The following is an 18,605-nucleotide window of genomic DNA, read 5'->3' on the forward strand; positions in this document are numbered from 1 at the left end:
ACATTGTGGTAGCAATAGAACATTCCAAAGATCTGAGCACCATGAGAATTGAAGAGCTGCAGAGCAGTCTAGAAGCGCAAGAGTTGCGTTTGACTGAGAGAACTTCTGAAAGGGAAGTAGAGCAGCAGGCTCTGAAAGCAACTTCTGATATGAGGTATCAGAAGCAGTCAGAAGCCAGGAGAAGATCTGATGGTGGTCAGAAGTCAGAAAGCTCAACCTCTGATAGACAAAAGAATGCTCAGAAGGGAAAAGAGAAGTATGACAAGAAGAAGATCAAATATTACTGTTGTAAGAAGTTTGGTCACTTTGCTAGAGACTGTTGGTCAAACAAGGAGAGAAAATCAGAAGAAGCAAATATAGCCAGAAGTTCTGATGACGAATCTGTGCTATTGATGGCCTCTGAATCTGATGATATGGATCTGATAGACTGGTGGTATATGGACACTGGCTGTTCAAATCATCTTACTGGAAACAAGAAATGGCTGGTTGACTTTGACTCTGAAAAGAGGACAAAGATCAGATGTGCTGATGACAAATATCTTAATGCAGAAGGTATGGGAAATGTCAGAGTGATTCTGAACAATGGGAAAACAGCATTGATTCAGAACGTGTGGTATGTACCTGGCATCAGAAGCAATCTGATGAGTGTGGGACAATTAATTGAGAAAGGTTTTTCAGTTACCATGAAAGACAATCTTCTGAAGTTGTATGACTGCAATCAGAAGTTGATTATGGAGTCAGAACAGGGAAGGAATAGAACATTCAAGGTGAATGTCAGAACTGCAGACTCAGAATGTCTTAGTGCAACAAGTGCTGAGAAGGAGAGTGAGCCGTGGCACAGAAGATTTGGTCATTTGAATTTCAGAAGCTTAAAACATCTGAATTCAAAGAAGTTGGTACATGGAATTCCTGCAATTAAGAAGCCTGAAAAGTCATGCAAAGTTTGCATGGAAGGAAAACAACCACGATTGCCATTTGCGTCAGAAAATGCTCCAAGAGCAAAACATGCCTTGGGAGTTGTACATTCTGATGTGTGTGGTCCATTTCCAGTAGCATCGATTGGAGGGAATAAATACTTTGTGTTATTTGTTGATGAATTCACAAGAATGACATGGGTATCCCTTATTAAGTTTAAACACGAGGTGTTTGATGAATTCAAGAAGTTCAGAATGAAGGCTGAGAATCAGAGTGGTCAAAAGCTGAAGATTCTTAGAACTGACGGTGGAGGTGAGTATAACTCCAAAGAGTTCCAGAAGTTCTGTGAGGAGAATGGAATTGAGCATGAGGTTACTGCTCCTTATACCCCTCAACACAATGGTCTTGCTGAAAGAAGAAACCGCACTTTGCTTGATATGGTGAGAAGCATGCTAAAGGAGAAGAAACTTCCTCAGAAGCTCTGGGGAGAAGCTGTTGCCACTGCAACGTATGTACTCAACCGATGTCCTACGAAGAAGTTGAAGGAAATAGTTCCAATACAGAAGTGGACTGGAGATAAGCAAAGTGTTAGTCATCTGAAGGTGTTTGGTTCTGTTTGCTATAAATATGTTCCAGAAGCCAGAAGACAGAAGCTGGATGATAGAAGCAAAGTGATGATTCTGATAGGGTACCACAGTACAGGTGCATACAAGCTCTATTGTCCTGAAACCAATAAAATTGAATTCAGCAGAGATGTGATTGTGAAGGAATCAGAAGTTTGGAATTGGGATAAGTCTCAATCTGATTCTGATGTTAGAACTTCTGAAGAAAGGTCAGAGTTCAGAATTTCTGAGGTTGGAGTAAATTCTGACGTTGATTCTGACTCTGATAGTGATCCAGAATCTGATGTTCCAGACTCTGATGTTCCAGACTCTGATGTTGCAGACTCTGATGTTTCAGACTCTGATGATCCTGACTCTGATGACCCAGACTCTGATGGTAATCCAGATTCTGGTGGCAATTCAGACTTTGGAAATATGCCAGAACCTTCAGATGGTCAAAGTTCTGGAGGAAGTCAACCATCTGAAGGTAGAAACTCTGAAGTTGAAGACTCTGAACAAGTTCAGAGACCACAAAGAGTCAGAAACATCCCCAGAAGATATGCAGAATTTGACATGCTGCAAGACACTGAAGTAGACTCTGAAGGAGAAGTTATTCAGTGTGCCATGTTAGTAGACTCTAAACTCATAAGTACAGAAGAGGCTCTTAAGCAGAAGCTCTGGCTGAAGGCCATGAAAGAAGAACTTGATGCTATAGAGAGGAACAAGACTTGGAAGCTGACAGAACTTCCAAAAGACAAGAAAGTCATCAGCGTCAGATGGGTTTTCAAGCAGAAGTTAAAGCCAGATGGTTCAATTGGCAAACATAAAGCAAGGTTGGTAGCCAGAGGATTTCTACAGAAACCTGGGCTAGATTACTCTGAAGTGTTTGCACCTGTAGCAAGACATGAAACAATCAGAATGGTGATTGCAATAGCTGCTAACAGGAATTGGCCTCTGATGCATTTAGATGTAAAATCTGCATTTCTGAACGGTCCATTAGAAGAAGAAGTTTACGTGTCACAACCTCCTGGATTTGTGAAAAAGAATCAGGAAGGGATGGTGTACAGATTATACAAAGCTCTATATGGATTGAAACAAGCGCCCAGAGCTTGGAATAAGAAGATTGATTCATTTTTCAAGAAGCAAGGCTTTCAGAAATGTGAGATGGAGTACGGTGTCTATGTTCAGCATACTTCTGAAGGAAATATGACTCTGGTATGTTTATATGTTGATGATATACTGCTGACTGGAAGTTCTGAACAGGAGATAACCAAGTTCAAGAAAGTTCTGATGAATGAATTCGAAATGACTGATCTAGGCAAAATGACATACTTTCTAGGGATGGAATTCAGATACTCTGAGAAAGGTATTATTTTGCATCAGCTCAAGTATGAATTAGAACTTCTGAAGAGATTTGAACTGGAGAATTGTAAGATTGCTGTCACACCTTCTGATACAAATCAGAAACTGGATTCTGACTCTGATGGAAAGGATGTGGACGCTACAACCTTCAAACAGTTGGTTGGTTCTCTGAGGTATTTGTGCAATACCAGACCTAATATTTGCTATTCAGTTGGGATGGTTAGTAGGTTCATGAGTAAACCTAAGTGGTCCCATTACCAAGCTGCAGTCAGGATTCTGAGGTATATCAAGGGAACTCTGAAGTATGGAGTATTATTTCCTTCTGGAAGAAAGGATGAGTCAGAACTTCAGAGTTATTCAGATTCTGATTGGTGTGGAGACAGAGTTGACAGAAGAAGTACGTCTGGGTACTTATTCAAATTTCTGGGAGGTCCCATTTCTTGGTGTTCCAAGAAGCAACCTGTTGTGGCATTGTCAACTTGTGAAGCTGAATATATTGCAGGTGCTGTTACTGCATGCCAAGCTGTGTGGATTCTGAATCTATTGCAGGATCTGAAGATTAAAGTAAACAAACCTCTGAAGCTGATGATTGACAACAAGTCTGCAATCAATCTTGCCAGAAACCCAGTGTTGCATGGGAGAAGCAAGCACATTGAGACCAAGTATCATTTTCTGAGACATCAAGTTCAGAGGGGAGTGTTAGAAGTTGTACACTGCAGCACTCAGAAGCAGTTGGCAGATGTTCTGACGAAAACTATCAAGACTGATCAATTTCTCAGATTAAGGGATGGAATTGGTGTTACAAGTTTTGATGGAATATGAATTAAGGGATGGTATTAGATTTAATTATTAGATTTAATTCATATTTAAGTTTGTTAGATATTAGATTTAAATATTAGATTTGATTCATATTTAAGTTTGTTAAATATTAGATTTAAATATTAGATTTGATTCATATTTAAGTTTGTTAGAGGCTTATAAATAGGGTGTCAATCATTGTAACTTTTAATCCTTTTTGTAGCCATCATTCTCTGAATAAGAATATTTCCATTCATCATATATTCTACCTTTGCACCAACAACTCAATCCATCCATTGATATGATTTTCTAATCATTTTTTATTATTTTTATTATTACAAATAAAAATCTATAATTAATATCTCACTAATAGTCATAATTTAAAAAAAACTTTTATTCTCCACCAATAATACTATTAGAGCAATGGATTTACATAATTCTAAAATTAAATTTTATTTTTTATTTTTTTTCTTCAATCATTTCCAACTTATGTATTTTATGAAAATAACATGTATTTTGAATTTTATACTATCATTCAGTGTTATGTCGTATTAATGAATTTTATTAGATATTATATGATATGTTTCGTCAAATTTGAGTGTTATAGATGAGTATGATTGTATTGAGTTGTGTTAAAAAAAATTTTTTTATTTGAAACACAACTCACGAACCCAACCCAACTCATAAATTAACAAGTTGGTTTCGGGTCGGTTTTGAAAATGAAATTGCGGGTTGGACAAAGAACATAACTCAATGAAGTTTGAATGAATTAGGTAATAGATTAGATAAACTCAGTTCAAGTTCAACCCAACCTGGGTACACCCCTAGTGTCTATGATATTGAAGCCCTAGATTTTTGTCTGCTCGTGAACTTAGGTCATTGAATAACTATCATGATGTATTAAAGTTTGTTAATGATATTAAAGGACCCGGGCTAATTGATCTCTATGTGGAACACATTGTTGATATACCATAATGTGAAAAATGAGCTTGTAGTAGAAGTGCACGTTGAGAAGGTTTATGATGTTAATGAAGTTGTTCATGAGGAGTCTAATGGGATTGATGAGGAGATTAATAAGGTTAATGAGGATAATGAATCTGATCCTTATGAAGATATGAGCAGTAAGAAAAACAATAATGATGACAATTATCTTGATGAATGTGATTTTGGTGATGATGTTGATTTGATTGTACCACAATACTTCTAAATGGAAGTGACAACAATGAAACTACAGAACAATCCAAACATCAATCTATTTTGATATCGAGAATTGTAATTTAGATTAGCTGCAAACTCCACCAAAGTGATGGTGAATATGCAATGGAAATGTTCCCAATATTTAAAGAAAGTAATAAATTTGAGCTTTGAATGAGATTCAAGGATAAGTTTCAAATTAGAGACATCATTAAAGAATATGCAACGAAGAATAAGAAGAATGTTCTCATCAAGAAAAATGACAAGAGACTAGTTTTTAATTATATGGAAGATTGTCATTTTCGTGTAAGGTTTACTATGAGAAGTGCAAATTAAATTTGACAACATGTTAACTTCACTAATGAAATAATTAAGTATTATTTAACAATGAGGATTCAGATGAAAAAAATATGGTTTAGGTAAGTATAAAGGTACCCTTTGTCCTAAGATACAAAAAATGATGTAAAAGACAGAGAAAACAGATGAAGGATGGAATCCAACATGACATTCAAATGACGACTTTTCAGTATTCGAGTATAAAAGAGTGTAGAAACACATTTTAATATGCTTTAAAAGAAATGTGTTTGCATGGGGTCATATTAATTAGAGTATTATGTTATCATGCTATTGCATGCATTTGGTATAATAAAAAGGAGCAAGAAGATTATGTATCATCATATTATACTTATTGCATCATGATATTTCAAATATTGAAATTCATAATAGTTGTTATTATGTCTCATATATATAAAGAAAAACAAACATTATGCCCATAAATCTTCAAATAGTGAAGTGTCACAAATGTGGGAGCACGAGACACAACACGAGGACTTATAAAGAAAAAAGAGTTGCAGACACAACAATTCCCAAAGGTAGAAATAAGAAAGCAAAAGCAAATGAGAACAAAAAAAAATAAGTCAAAGAAGAAAAAGAATGATGATAGACCTACATTGATAGAAGGAGGGTCGTAAGCAATAGTATGAACACAAACTCTAGGCATAGAGACTCGGTTATAAGTTTAGGTTGATAGTGTTTTTATTTTATTTTGTAATGACTCACATATTGATTTTCTTCTTGCTTTGAGAATTAGAACATGTTTTGATGGTAAGTGTTGCTTTGTAATGAACCATACGTTGAGCATTTTGATCTTTTGTAATGACTTTGTAATGTTAATTTGTGTCTTAGGGGCACAAATTAAGAACTAAATGAAAAAATGTTATCTTGAAAATTGTATATTGATTTTAATAAAAATATAAAATTAATTTTTTAATTATTTTTCTAAGAGATTAATTACTATGCACTGTCCGTGTAAAAAGTTTTACACGGTCGATTTATCACCATCATCCGTCTGCATTACTTTATGGATTTTTAAAATAAAAGTCAAATTTATTTTAATATCCAATGGTCATGATTAACTGACGGTATAAAATCTTTTTACACTGTCAGTGTATTTCAATTAAATCCCTTTTCTAATACAAACTTTCTATAAGTGACTTTCTTAACTTGTGCCCCTCGGGCACAAGTTAGCCTTACCCTTTTCATAAATTTAAGATTTAATTTATCTTTTGGTCTATTAATTTAATTTATTATTTTATTTTAATCACTTATTTAAAAAATATTACAATGTAGTGATTTAAAACGGTGTCGTTAGCCTAAGTAATTCATTCCATTAAATTTTTTTAAAAAAACATTAATTACTACTTATGTGGCAGTACTTTTGTCTTTTTAAAATCTTACAAGTTTTTTTGTTTGACATTTTTAAATTTATTAATGCACTTATTTTCAGTTTTAATATATTTTATATTTTCTTAATATATTTCATATTTTCTACACTTATTTTTATTTAAAATATGTTTCACATTTCATTATTTGGAACAAACCCCAGCTGACTCTAATGAAATTTGCAGTCGCCGCCTTCTTTCTCTTTCTCCTTCTTTCTTCTCTTTCTCTTTCTTCTTCTCTCTCCAACGGAGTGCAACAGATCTACAATTATTTTTTATTTTTGATTTTTAGAAAAACATAACAACTGTTGGAATGTGAAATGATCCGAGTATAGAAGACGAAGATGCGATCGAGAGGTGTTGAGGGTGGGCGAAAAACGTACGGCGGGGTGGATCTCTATTTATGGCGCTGATACAGTTTCGCGTGGCAGAGAAGGCACTGAAAGTGATTATTGGGTCTGAAAAAAATTCTTCTCTTTTTTTTTATTTTTTAGATTTGTGATGTTTTCATTTCTTGAATTGTGATTTGGTGTGTTGTGGTGAAACTTGGAGGTCGTATTGGTCCGATAATGGTGTCGCTTTTTGTTCTCTATCGTTGTTTTTTATTTTCTATTGCTGAATTGATATTGTTTATGGGTTATGTTTGGTGTTGTTGGGTATGAATTTTGTGGTGATGGTCTAACTGTGGAAGAAATATTATGTTTACGAAGAACAATGATAAATTTTGGATTTATTGTGGTTCTTGGTTGAATTCAATAGATTATTTTGATGGATGAAGAAAAATGTTAATAAATATTATAGATAGGAGAAAATCTAAGGATGTGACCAAATCAAATTTTATAAACAAAATTATGGGTAGGAGATGATGATAAAATTCAATTATGGGAGATATTTTGATAGAAAAATAATGAAAAATATCATAATTAATGTTAAAGATGATCGTAATAAAAAAATGATAAAAAAATCTCATAATTTTGGTGAGTCAGTATTTTGCAAATTTCGTAGTTGTTATGTTAGGTTTGTAACATTTAACATTTTTTCATAAAAATTAACGGAAATGACAAAAAATACCAATGAAATTAATTTTAAAGAATTAAAGTGTAACATTTTTTTATTAAGCGACTAAAACAAACATTAATTTAAGTTAAGGGATTTAATGGTTAATTATATCTAAATTTAATCTTCATCTTCATTCTTTATTTTTCTTTGAGTCACTTATAATCCACATCACCTCGTTAGTCTTATCTTTTCAACGATCTAATGACATTTTTTACCCTATTATTCGTCTCATCATCTCATGATTATATGCCTCAGAATTGCACAAGAAAAATCTCATTACATTCGCTCAATTAATAAACTAAACTAAGACACGTCAATCAAACATATTCTAGACATCTTAGTTACTTCATAATTTGTGTTTGCAAACACAAATAAAATTAAAAAAAACATAAGATAAATTTAAAAAAAAACATCCCCATAAATTTAATCATCATGCTTCGATCATTTTTAATATTTTCTTGAATCTCTCATAATCCACATTTTTTCGATAGCACTTATATTTTAAATGGTTTGATGATCTCCTCATAAATTTAATATTCAGTGAATCATTTTGTATATTTCTTTGAGAGTTTCCCATAATCCGTATTCTTTTTATATTTTGAATAATTTAATGATGAGATGAACATCATGCAAATAATGTAGTAATGGGAACTCGAGATTGCTGACTAATATGATGATAATGCAAATAATGTATTACTAAAGGGGACTGTCTCATTATTTGTTTTGATGAGACACCAATAAAATGAGTTGTTCAGAAATCGCGTATAGATTGATATTCCTTTGGTTTCTTTTTAAATATTAAAGAATTGTTTCTTTTTAAATGTTATTTTAAAATTTAATGTAGTATTAATTATGATATTATCAAAATTATTTTTAATTATTTATTATATAGAAAAAATAAAATAAATTACTAAAATATTAGAAGAAGTGTAAAAAAAATTATTATATAAAAAATAACAATTATTAATTTTTTAGTAAGTATAAAAAGTCAAAGATCCACGCTTAAAAAGAAACGATCGGAGGAAGTATATATTATGATGAGATGCTAATTTCAAATTTTACACTTTTTTTACCTTTTTTTATTAATCTAACGTTGTAACTAATTTTTTAAATAATTGCATGGATATATTATATACGCATGAGTACCTAAATGCAGGCAAGTGAATTTAATATAAATAATGCATGTCAACGCACTAGTAGGGAAAACTCTTATAATATAAAAATGAAGGGAATATTTAGTTTATATTAAAATATGTTGTTTATTAAATTAATTATGCAATTTGCATATTTTTCATCAATTATCATTTATTTGTTTGTTGTTTCATTCAACACATCATTTTACTTATGTTTGTTAACTCATTCAACACATGGCCACAAAACAAAACTTTATTCCATTTAAAGATACATAGATTCACACTGCATGATGAAATTATTGTCCAGCAGCTCATGATGCAAGAAAGAAGCCCGTTAAAATTCTAAAACTACCCACTCAGTAACCCAGACTAATATTTTTGATTCATAACCCCTCACTACATTTGATACTCAAATATGCAGCAGGTTATATGGTAAGCACAAGTTTATTATTACAAGTCGATAAACGGCTTCCCTGGTGGTAGGCTGACAGCTACGACAATCTTCACTTAACTTCAAGCTTTTTAACCCAATAGTCAAGTTGCTCGGCAACACAAGCAGACCCGGTGGAACCATACGAAACAAATTTCTTGACCGAGTTTTCTACCCCAAGAAATTCATACACATCATTGTCAAAGATAGGATTTATACTTCTCAGCTCATCAAGGCTCAAGTCCAGCAGTTGACAATTCCTCAAAGTACACAAGGCAACAGATTTTCCAGCTATTTCATGAGATGTTCTGAATGGCACACCCTGAATGTGAAGAAAAGTGAACACAATTCATAAGTCATAACTAATTCCAGAAATGTAATGATACAACATGCCAACAACAGTGAGTAATAAGTCCAGGAAATGTTATACTATCATGACCAAATACAGCTGTAAAAATATGCAGCATATCTATGTTTGCTCTCACCACTCAATGTCTGTCAAAACTAAAACATACACATTTCTTACTAAAAGGAAAGGAGAAGACCAAATTGTTCCATGCCCGTTGGCCTTACAGCTCATATAGAGAAAAAGAGACACAAACAAGGACCCAGGATTGCAAGGACATGTCATATTTTTGGTTGGGCAGAGGGGATTTAATTTAAAGTTTACGAGAGAAGAAAGGCCATCATTGTTTAGACATCTAATGCTGAAAATGGACAGATTGGTAATAATAGACACATGTAATTTGACAACTGCTGATTACGGATCATAATCAACATGGAAAACTTATAGATCAGTAGCTTTTTGCATTTGGTGCAGGAGACTTTATAAGATAAAAACTTTATATGCTTCTATTTTTTCATTCTAATGGTTCTAAAGAATGAGAGGGGGAAGGAGTTTGATTTGTTTTCTTGAAAGAATGAGAGAAATATTTATGAAGACAACCAGTAATGGGTGACATTGACTGGGATTTGAGACCGGTTCAAATTTGAACTTGGACATCGGCATGCAGCTGATATTATCATGCTTTCACTTCATAAACTTGATTACAAACGGGATGCTTATTGAGAGAAGGCTAAATTAATGTGGCTTACCTTCTTAACAAGATAGTCAGCAAGTGTTGTTGCATCAAGAAAACCGGCAGGTAAAGACTTTTTTATTCTTTCCCGATTGAAAGTAATGTTCATTGCAAATTCTGCTGAGACTTCAAGCATTCCCAAAATAGCTCTAACACTGTCAAACACTGGTTCTTTGTCTTCCTACTTACAACAGAAAGCAACTTTCTTTAATGAATCTCAAATAAATAGTGCTTAGACAAAACAAACGAATGCAATAACAGAACATAAAACATGCACAGCAATAAAATATACTTTGATTATCTAACTACCTGCAAATCGCGATTGTAAGCATGTGGAAGTCCTTTGCACACTGTTAGAAGAGTGACCAAACTCCCTATGACTCTGCCAGACTTACCACGAACAAGTTCCATTGGGTCTGGATTCTTTTTCTGAGGCATTATGCTGCTTCCTGTTGAAACAGAGTCGCTTGGAGTGATAAATCCAAATTCTTCTGAAGCCCACAATACCCATTCTTCACCAAGTCGAGAAAGATGCACTGCTGTGATGGCATTAGCAGAAAGAAACTCCAGTAGAAAATCTCGGTCAGAAACTGCATCAATACTATTCAATATAACAATAGTCAGTTATTTAGGTAAAAAAGATGCATTTGAACATTCACATAGTTAACATTAATCATATGTCAAGTACAACTAAATGGATTGATTTCAAGCAAGTAAAAAGTAAGATACCTATTCCTCATCGGAGCTGTAAATCCCAATGCATCTGATGTCATGAACCGGTCAATGGGGAGCCCTGTACCGGCCAGTGCACAAGCCCCTAAAGGACTGAAATTCATCCTAGCTCTACAATCAATCAAACGACCAGCATCACGTTCAATCTGCAATAGCAAAAAGGATCAATAAAAACAAATGAGCTAAATAACTATTCCCCAAATCCAAACTGCTTACTCCACAAATGAATAAATGAACCAGAAAGTATGAACCTTTTTTACATCAAGTCAACAATTGATTTTGCATGCACATGAACAACAAATCAACGATGTATTGGGGCATCAACACTTGAGATTACTAATTTTACATAGCAAACACCATGTAGAAGGTAAATCCATAAAGCTAAAACAAATGTTTCCATAAATGACATGTAGCAAAACAAAGTTTCCATCAACAATAATCTAAACCTTGCAAAACAACAACTTCGGATCAAAGCATCAATTAAATTTCAGAGCAAACCTCTTCAACATAAGCAAGCAGAAGGTGCTGAACTAAAACCGGCTGCGCGCGCTGCAGATGAGTATAACCAGGAACAATAACATCCTGATTATTCAAAGCCAGCCTAAGAAGCGCAACCTGAAACTGTCTCATACTCGCAACAATCGTATCAATAGCATCGCGACACCAAAGTCTGGTATCAGTAACAGCTTGATCATTTCTACTCCGGGAAGTATGTAGCTTCTTAGCAGGTTCACCGATCAAATCAGTAAGTGCAGCTTCAATATTCATATAAACATCTTCTCTATCAGTTCTCCAACTAAACTCACCATTCTCAATTCTCTTTTCAATCTCTCTCAAACCTTCAATTATAGAATCCCTATCACTCTCAGTGATCAAACCCTAAAAAAACACATTTTTCTTATAAAAATCAATAAGTGATTATAAAAAAAAGCATGCATTGAATTAAATAATTAAAATTACTAATTATTACTACCTGTTTAGCGAGCATGGTTGCATGCGCTGTGCTTCCGAGAATGTCATGTTTGTATAACTGTTTATCGTAAGAGACGGATTCGGTGAACCGTTCAACGGTGTCGGTAACGGATTCTTGGAATCTTCCACCCCAGAGTTTAGCTTCTTTGGGGTTTGCTGCATGGTCGGTGGTGTTGGTTTGGGCTTCCATTCGGGTTTTGAAGAATTTGCGGTTAGGGAATGCGGTGGATCGAGGTGTTAGGGAGTGGAATCGAAGTGGAGATGGAAGAGTGAAGGTTGAAGAAGAAAGCGCAGCTGAGGACACCATGACCAATTTCAGGGTTTTGGGTGAGTGGGTTTTGAGTGTGTGCCACTTTCTTTTGCTTTCAATTATTATAACTAGTTCTGATTGATAGATAAAAGCGCTTTTTAAAATAATCAATTATTATAAATAATTATGTTTGAGCTAAACTACTCAAATCATATTCTTATTTAAAATAGTTTTTAGATTTTCTTTAAAGCAAATCTATATTTGTTAACTCAAAAATCTTTAAATTAATTACTATTTTTGTTTAAATTGATTTTTTTCACACAAAGAAAATAGCCAACCTTGTAATGTCTTTTTTCTAATAAAGGAAAACGTGTTATATATATATATATTTTTTTAATTGGGCTATGTTGCAGTTTAATCGTTTGTTTGTTTCGGAGAAAATAATATCATTTTCAAAAGTGCATTTCTGAATTTTTTAAGAAGGAAATTTAATAAAACAATATTTTGCATGTTTTTCTTTTTCATGACCAAAACACGTAATTTCTCTCAAAATCTTAAAAAAAATATCCTTTCGTTTTCAATAAAGTTTTGTATTCTAAAACATCATTCTTGTATTTTTTTTTTCACATTAAAAGGAATAAAAGAAGATGTACTTTAAGATATTTTCTTCCTCATTCTCTACATTAATATGATTTTTCTCTGAAAAAATGAATGTTGCGTCCAGAAATACATATTTGAATTTCGGTTAATATCCTACGAAAATGTATTTTTGATTTAGTTCAGAGTTTAATTTGGATGATTTTTGAATATTTTATGTTATTATTTGTCTTAAATATGGTGCACCCTGATGTTGTCCTGAAATCTATTGTGTATACAGATGTCAAACCAATTAATGTCAACATAAATGTTAGCAACCAATTTACAAATGAACAAGAGTTTGTTATTCGTGATCAGATGCTCTAATAGATCCACACAGAGGCTGTCAAATTGGGGTTTGGAATTATAATTGGAAGTCGGGTAATTGTTTAGATAGAAGACTTGCATTTATGACACTGGGATATAAAAGAAGTGGAAAGTACACAACTCTTATCCGGAATTTGAAACAAGATGACACCAGTTTGAGGAAATGTGGGTGTCCTTATAAGTTGCGTGGATATATTTTGGCAAATAATAAATGGATATTTAATGTGATTTGTGGTACACATAATCATGACATGTGTCATAAGTTAGTCGGGCACCCCATTACATGTCACCTTATGCTTGAAGATAAGGAAATCATTTATGACATGACATTGAATATGGTGCAGTTGAAAAACATACTTGTAACTTCGAAATGTAAAAGATCCGTAAATATCTCAAATATCGAGCAGATATACAATATTAGTGTCCAAGACAACAAGGAGATAAGAGAGGATAGAACTGAAATGCAACAATTATTGCAACTTTTGAATGATAATCATTATGTATATAGGTACCAAGTGTGCGAGGATGGAGAAATCGTTCGAGATATATTTTGGACCCATCGTGATTCATAAAGTTGTTCAACATATGTGCTCATTCTTGATTCAATGTATACGACCAATAAGTACATGCTTCCACTATTAGAAATTGTTGGTGTTACTTCGACAGAGATGACTTTTTGAGTGGGTTTTTCATTTTGGAAAGCGAAAAAAAGGACAATGTTACATGGGCATTGAAAGTTTGCAAGATTATGTGAAGGACAAATAAAGCATGTCGATGATCATTGTCACCGATCACGATATTGCATTAATGAATTCAATTGCAAAGGTATTTCCTACTTCATACGCATTACTTTGTAGACATCACATCACATCACAAAGAATGTAAGAAGTAGACTTAAGTCTGTGGTAGGGACCAAACAGATAAAGGATAAAGATGTAAAAATGGTCAAAGCTAGCTTGATACTAGAAAGAATAATGAATGTCTGGAATGTTATAATAAATTCTTATACGGAAGAGTTATATGCTGATTTTTTTATACTTTTCAAGAAGGTATGCGAGAAATATACGAATTTCTTAAAATATGTTGAAAGTACAATTCTATATCAGCTGAAGGAAAAAATTATTTGTGTTTGGATCGATAAGATTAAACACTTTAGAAATACAACAACTAACTTATTTGAATCTACCCATGATACATTAAAGAGTTAGTTAGGAAATATTAAAGAAGATTTGTGTAGAGATTGATACTCTATGAGCCAAATGATCCAAAATTAACATAATGAGCAACAAATATCATCTAGTCGCAACATTATAGTGTTGGAACATCGATTCAGAGACAACAATATCTATTCACAGTTGGTCGACAAGATATCTCGAGCAGGATTGAATTTTCTGCTTTAATCGGTAAAGAAGGGGAAAATAATACATTTCCACCAACAACTTATCAAAAAGTTGAAGGCGCATAAGGAATCATACACAATATTATACTAGACAAAAGAACAATTTGATTCAATTCATGAATCTCTTAATCCTAGTGTTAGCGGCCCGTCACTAGAGAAAAAATATAAGTGCTTTCTTGAAATGAGTCATCTTATAACAAGTGAATATGATAAGGTGTGTATTGATTTGACAAGATACAAGTACTCAAAAATATTTTTTTCGCTGCTGAGTGTCCCACCTTAAAATCTAATTGATTGAATTACGTGTATTAGGTGGTTTTCTAAGTCACTACATTGTGTTCAAGTTTATTTGAAACTGAGATGTCCTGTACCACTGACATCACCAGACTATACAATTCATTTAACAAAGAAAGCTGAAACTTGGTCAGATCATTTTATGGATAAGATGCAAATAAATAAAAGTCAAAGACGGAATCACCCATAGATATAGATTTAGGTTGTGATGCATATTTTGATTCATTTTAGCTTTTCTCTAACAATTCATTTATATGGTTAAACATGTTTTGTATGTAATGTTGGATTAATATTAATGATATCAAATATATAAATTTTCATAGATTTTAATGTATGTTTCAATTTTTTAAAAATTTCAACATTTTTATGTGTTATAATAGGTTATGTCTCTAAAATAAGATTTGTGTGAACAATACTAGCTGAATTCAAAAATATGCATTTGAACCTACCCCATATTGTTAAACAAAATGATAGTTGTGGTTTACTCATAAATGAATTTCTAAATTCTCATTAATTTCACTAAACGAAGCATGGTGTATCCGGAAGTGCATCTTTGAAATGTTCTCTGAGACGGGATTGCGTTTCTAAGGTCCATATGAATCTAAAACGTGTATATGTAGTTGCATGTCCCTAATACATTAAGGGAGTGCCCTAATACTATAGTTTTGTTGTTTGTCTTATCACTTTTGTTTTTATTTACCTTTGTTTATTGAGTCTCCTTCATAATTGCACATCCTCTCTAAATCAAGTTTTTGAAACGAATCGTTTTTAGCATTCATAAACCAATAGTTAAGTTTAAACTTTATCATGATGCTTTTAATCAATTGTATGAGTCAGTGGAATAAGAATCATGTGCGTTATTGGGTCATGTTAGGTGAAAAAAAATCTCAAAGTATTTTGAAAACCATGAAAACTTTTTAGATTTTGTATACTTGATTCGAATCATATACATTCCTTGACTCGAATCAAATTAAACAGAGGCAAATCAAAAAAAAAATCAAACTCTCTGACTCTAATAAGACTTTTAACTTGATTCGAATCAGACAGACTTGTGATTTAAATCACATGTTGCACTTGATTTGAATAAGACTTATATGGGTCACCTCTGCTTCAATTGATTCGAATTAGACTTTACACCTGATTAAAATCAGATAGTTTTTCCATATTTTTTCTTTGGCTCTATTTGAATTGATTTGAATTAGATATGCAAGAGGGATGTCCTCTGTGATCCTAAATTAAAAAGAATGTCCCATGTCGTTGAAGTAAACAAATGCAATATAATAATAACTGATTCATTTTCGAGTAAACATATGGGGCATATTTATATAACTTTTAGATCATTATGGATCATATAAAAGTAATCATGTTTCAAGGTTTTTCTAAAGATTGAAATCCGGATAAACCCCCTTTCTATTATGTACGAAGATTTTGGAAGGTTAATTTTTTTTTTGTGATCATGAAGAGTACTACCCATGCAAGATAATGCAAAATACGTTTTGTCGCTTGATATATCCAAATTTCAAAATTCGAAAGATGTATCTAAATTTCCGAAATTCAAAAAATGTATCCAATTCCAAAATTCAAAGATTTTTGTCTGAATAAGGTGCGTTTCTAATGAAAAGATTTGTTGAATTGTTGTATTACGGAGAGTCTGAATTTCAATCTTTAGACAACAACAAAGAATATTTTCGAATTTTAATAAAACTTAAGAGCACCACATATGATGTATTGAACAATCCATTTAAATATTTTAGTTAGAAGAATACTTTATCTTAATTGGACCTTCATTATTATCCTATTATCCATTAACATATTATAATAATATAGTTTCTTTAACATATTTAAAGATATTAATGAGTGAATATAATATTTTAATTTACTTTATATTTTATAATGTTGTTCACCTTTTTATGATAGAAACTTTTCTTTCATAGTTTTGGTAGGATAGCCATCTATCAACTTTGATTTGAATAATCATCAATTAAAAGAAAGCTACATTACATTGTTCCTTGTGATACAAGTTAGGGTTTCAACTTTCAATTCCATTCTTGTTATACAAACTTTCAAAACACACACACACTTATTCCATTTCTATAAGGTACCAATTATCTACCTTTTTTCTTCCTTTTTCGTCCTAAATTCCAATTCTTGTTACAGCTTTCAATTTATTTTTTGTTTCTACAGCGAAACATCAAAATTCATTTTTGTTTGTTAGATTGGATAATCAAATTAAGCATGTGTCAAAATAGGATTGGATTCAATTGAGTATTCTTTTATTACTAATATTATTATATGCTTATATTTTATAACTATAGGTATTATTAGCATTTGATTCATTTTTTTGATTCTGTTTTTTTATGAAAATTAATGTGTTTATTCAGTGTATATACTATTTTTAGAATAGGGGTTTATTTAAGAATTTGTGCTGACTATGATCTGTAATAATGTTAATCTATTTTGATGGTAGAAAATAGATAACAGGTAACAATGAACTGTGTTTCTTGTTTTGCTTGAAATCCAATGCTAATGATTTTATCTTCTATTTTGATTGTTAATTTTTAGTTGTTTGCCACAGAATCACTTTTTAGTTGTCAAGATTTGAGTTTTTTTTAGACATTTTTCCAGACATTTTTTTTCCCTTTTTTGATTTGTACTTGATGAGCAATTGTTTTGATAGGTTCATCTAACAACAGATTACTGCTGATTTGAGAGAAAAGTCTGTGCAAATTTGTTCTTTGGGAAAGTTCGATTCGACGTGAATGAACGGACATGGCTTTTTCCCATCTTTCGTGGTGGTTGTCGAGTAGAAAACATCGAAAACAAATATCAAAAGTTTATTCTGTTATAAGGGAACTCGATGTTTTGAGATTTCCAGAGGAAACCGTGCCTTCCTCTTCGAGAAGGTTGAAGCCAAAATGGCATAGTAAGGAAGAGGGGAAAGTTGATAAGGAATGTGAATTTGTTATCGTTCCATCTGACGGAGGATGCATTTCTGACGTTGAATCCGTTGATTCTGATTGGTCGATTGGCTGGTTGGAGCCTCACGGAACCGGATTCTCTCGCGACGATGATGAAAGTCATGAATCAGATAACAGTTTCGCTGTGCTTGTTCCTTGCTATGGAAGCAACTACGGCGCCATGTTGGAGAAGAGTCCTAAAAAGAACTTATTAATCAATGTTGGATACTTCTCAGATGGTAAGACTACTTCTCCAATCAGATATTATACTCTTTCCGATCATATTTATAAGAAAAAAAGACCAGATACATTGATTATTCAATGAATCTAAATAGTAAAAAAATTCTTATAAATAAGACAGTGAAATTTATTTATTTTTGAATAAAATGTTAATGTTAATGTTTATGGTTCCTTTGTTGTGTGCAGAGAGCAAGAAATATGTGGAAAATTGGATATCTTCACTTCCTAATACCTGATGCAAAAGCATTTATGGCTATGTTTCTGCAGTATAGAGAGACTCACTCTGCAAGTGTTGATTTGTTAAAAAGCTTATTTATTATTTTTAGCAATGAACAGTTGTTGTAGATATATGTGTACATATGAAATTTGATGTGTAAATAAAATTATATAATTTATAATGTATTCGTGTTTAAATTTTATAATTAATTTAAAACAAAATTTCATGAAAATTAATGATTAATAATTAATCTAATTTTGGAGGGTTGTGTAACAAAATTATTTGGCT

General features: G+C 32.5%; 2 protein-coding genes across 4 annotated transcripts; one reads left to right on the plus strand and one right to left on the minus strand.

Annotated features, from left to right (window-relative positions):
* Positions 1–9,019: 9,019 nt before the first annotated feature.
* Positions 9,020–12,378, minus strand: LOC127088268 (argininosuccinate lyase, chloroplastic). Its single transcript, XM_051029184.1, has 6 exons — positions 11,999–12,378; positions 11,524–11,904; positions 11,023–11,171; positions 10,603–10,894; positions 10,310–10,474; positions 9,020–9,536 (listed from the first exon to the last, which is right to left on the minus strand). The coding sequence occupies exons 1-6, from the start codon at positions 12,302–12,304 to the stop codon at positions 9,288–9,290; spliced, it is 1,542 nt and encodes a 513-aa protein (XP_050885141.1). The 5' UTR covers positions 12,305–12,378; the 3' UTR covers positions 9,020–9,287.
* A 4,477-nt stretch (positions 12,379–16,855) lies between these two features.
* LOC127088270 (uncharacterized) lies at positions 16,856–18,514 on the plus strand. 3 transcript variants are annotated; one of them, XM_051029186.1, is made up of 3 exons: positions 16,856–17,001; positions 17,581–18,099; positions 18,287–18,514. In XM_051029186.1, exons 2-3 carry the CDS (start codon positions 17,673–17,675, stop codon positions 18,334–18,336), a joined length of 477 nt encoding a protein of 158 aa, XP_050885143.1. In that variant the 5' UTR covers positions 16,856–17,001; positions 17,581–17,672; the 3' UTR covers positions 18,337–18,514. The 3 variants fall into 3 exon arrangements, with proteins under 3 accessions (XP_050885143.1, XP_050885144.1, XP_050885142.1); XM_051029187.1 differs by lacking the exon at positions 16,856–17,001 and adding an exon at positions 17,065–17,218; XM_051029185.1 differs by lacking the exon at positions 16,856–17,001 and adding an exon at positions 17,244–17,384.
* Positions 18,515–18,605: the final 91 nt, after the last annotated feature.

The sequence above is a fragment of the Lathyrus oleraceus genome, chromosome 5, assembly GCF_024323335.1.
Source record: "Lathyrus oleraceus cultivar Zhongwan6 chromosome 5, CAAS_Psat_ZW6_1.0, whole genome shotgun sequence".
Classification (NCBI taxonomy): domain Eukaryota; kingdom Viridiplantae; phylum Streptophyta; class Magnoliopsida; order Fabales; family Fabaceae; genus Lathyrus; species Lathyrus oleraceus.